The sequence below is a fragment of the Pundamilia nyererei genome, unplaced genomic scaffold (genome assembly GCF_000239375.1).
Source record: "Pundamilia nyererei isolate P.nyererei 1_Seehausen unplaced genomic scaffold, PunNye1.0 scaffold01797, whole genome shotgun sequence".
In the NCBI taxonomy this organism is placed as follows: Eukaryota; Metazoa; Chordata; class Actinopteri; order Cichliformes; family Cichlidae; genus Pundamilia; species Pundamilia nyererei.
The window spans coordinates 2,241-5,128 of NW_005189198.1; the positions used below are offsets into that span (position 1 = coordinate 2,241).

Here is a 2,888-nt window from a genome sequence, read left to right on the forward strand (position 1 = left end):
GATTCTGTTCTGTTCTTCACTCATCACCTACCTGACAGCTGACACCTCACACCTGTTTCTCACCTGCAGGTCAGACAGGAGGACACACAGAGGATGGATCTGTTGGACTGACAGGAGATCATGGAAGAGGACATTTTCCACTGATAGCATCTTTATCATTTATTTGTGTAGTTTGTATTTTGACCACTGTAAAGTATTTCTGTCCTACTCGTGATAAAGCAACTGACACGCAGGTGGCATGAAATATTGCACTGCTGTGACAATTTTTATGTCACAGCAGACAAACCAGAGGATCTTGTATTATCATCCACCGTCGTTACAACAAAGAAATCTAAAGCAACAGTATCAACATGTTTCAGGGTTCCCATTAATTTCAACTATAAATATGGTAGAAACCAAGCGAACCCAAAACCCTTCAAAAAAATAAGGAAATATGCCACAAAATGTTCAGCTGGAACAAAATTAACGACAGTAGATTTAGCTATTCCTCATGTCTGCACCAACAGTAAAGTTTCCCTCCTCGGGCTGCCACCTTGACGTGGTGGAGAGGCTTGTGTGCTCAAATCCTGGAGCGTTCAGTTCCATGACAAACAGGTTTCAGGTGATGAGCCAGACTAAGAGCAGCTCAACAAAAAAAGTGATGGACTGAGTAAATCATGTGTCTTGTGTGAACAAATTGCATTTTTAGGCTACACCATAGCTTGTGATGAAAAGAAGAACTTTCTATCCGCTTGTAACCTACAGGCTGCCTACCCCGTATGTGTAAAAATGAATAAATATCCCTTAGTGAATACTTTTCTTTGAATACTACTTTTCCTTTTGAGAGTCCCTTTTACAAGGGACTGAAAAACAAACCATAATTACCATGACAGACGATCTTGTTACACACACACACACCGCGGGTCAAGGAGGAGTGAGACAGCAGATATCAGTTTTTTCTCAATGCTTATATCCTATAATGCGCCCCCCCAAAAAATATTATTATTATTAAAACATCTATATGAGGTAGGTTTTGCGCAGCCTGCTCCTTGGTAGAGTTTTTTTCTTCAATACTTTTACAATGGGTTTTCTCAATAGACAGAAAATGAAAATGATGACACTGGGGAGTCAACAGCCGATATTATCATTGCTTGTAACCCGGTAAATAATTTCGTACATCTCCCCATAAAATAAGCCTTAGTGGGGAAAAAAAAGCTCATATTCGAATAAGTTTATTAAAGCACCCCCCTCTGTGGGAAAGAGTTTTTTTTTCTCAGAGTCAAGTTTAAACCATGAGGCGAGTTTTGTCAACAGGAGGCGAGTTTTGTCACGAGCAAGAACAAGGGCAGACAACTGTTGCCCATAAGTAAAACAAATATCCGCCTCTAAGTCGTATTTTACCGTTGCAGAATGTGGAAAACAGACAGCCCTCACAAGAAAAGGAAATTGGATGCCCCAACTCTCCTGACTGCACACACACACACACACACACACAAAACAGAGACCCGAAGGATGAGAAAAAAAAAACCCTCTCTAACTGACAATATTGTCAGGAGAAATAAGAACTTAAGTTTCAGGGCTCTAGTGTCCAACCATAAACAGAAACCATGAGAGCATACTCAGCGATAACAAAATTTGCAGAAATTAAAATATTTGTTTTACTGCTCTGTGTAATAAATCCCAGGATGAATGATTTTCAGCAGCATTAAGCTGCTCTCGTATTTGCACATTTCTTTCTATTCTTTATAGATTTTTAATCACCATTTTATCACCATCTGAGAAAAAGTCAGGCTCTGATAATATTAAAATAATATAAACATACAGTCACAAGTCATATTGTGTCTTATGTCAAAACACAAGTTTTTATTCTGCTTTTGCTGTTAAAATAACTTAAGTTAAATAAATATTATGACTATGACTAGTCAGACACTAAAATGGAGAGTCAGATCAGGATAAGTTAGGCAAATCAGACCCACATATCTTAGTAAAACATGAATGATTTGAATTTCAAATCAAATGCAAAGTTTGTGCTCATGTCATATTTACAGTATCTTCTTTGTGTTGTTGGTACTTCAGTGCCAAGATAAACTCAGAGCAAATAAAGAAAGCTAATTCTACTGAGGCCTTTTCGAGTTCAGGGGATATTATAATTTATTTATAATTCACTATAAGTCTGAAGAAAAAAAGATTTCACAGAGGAAACGAAAGTAATGCTGTAAGTTTTGTTTTACAAGAAATGAGAGAGGGGGAGGGTTGTGCTCCACCCAGAGTCTGCTGACTCAATAACACATGCAAGAGGAGTGTGAACTCATCTCAGACACAGACGTGCATCTTGTGTTTTCAGTGGAGAGAAAAGATGAGCAGAGATCACAGAAACAGACCTCAGCTTATAAATTAACCAGGTGATGGTGCATATTTAAAGACACAGAAGCAACCTGTTATCAGACTGAAATGTTAACTCTCTGACTCTGAGGTCTGCACTCACATAAACACATATAGGAGAGGATCGTGTTTGTATGTGAAATGCAGCAACAGAAAAGCTGCACACAGAATGGGTGTTTTTCTGTGTGCACATTGTTTTAACCAGAACTCTGTGAACAGGTTTGCACAAGAAAACACGTCTCACTCTCTGAGGGCTGTGAAGATTTACAGCAGCTGTTTTTACAGATAAGCTCTGCAGGCACCGACAAGAACACTGAAGTCCGTTGATTGTTCTTCAGGCAAGAAAACGTTCAACCTTTGAATCAGAATGCAGGACTGTGATTGGCTGCATGAACTTACTTGAGCAAGTGACTGAGTTGTTGCATTATTTATTTTTTATTTTTTTAAAGAGTCTGAAGTCTAAATTTAAGCTGTTTATTTCAGTCCAACTGTAACACTGCAAACACACACAGCATGTGATAAATACA

General features: G+C 38.4%; 1 protein-coding gene across 1 annotated transcript in view; it reads left to right on the forward strand.

Annotated features, from left to right (window-relative positions):
• The window catches only part of LOC102199555 (immunoglobulin superfamily member 11-like), a 2,323-nt gene extending 1,829 nt beyond the window's left edge, over window positions 1-494 (forward strand). Inside the window, exon 3 of the mRNA XM_005755526.1 lies at window positions 70-494. Within this exon, the coding sequence (XP_005755583.1) occupies window positions 70-242 (173 nt within the window). The 3' untranslated portion in view covers window positions 243-494. The remainder of the gene's footprint in view (window positions 1-69) is intronic.
• Window positions 495-2,888: the final 2,394 nt, after the last annotated feature.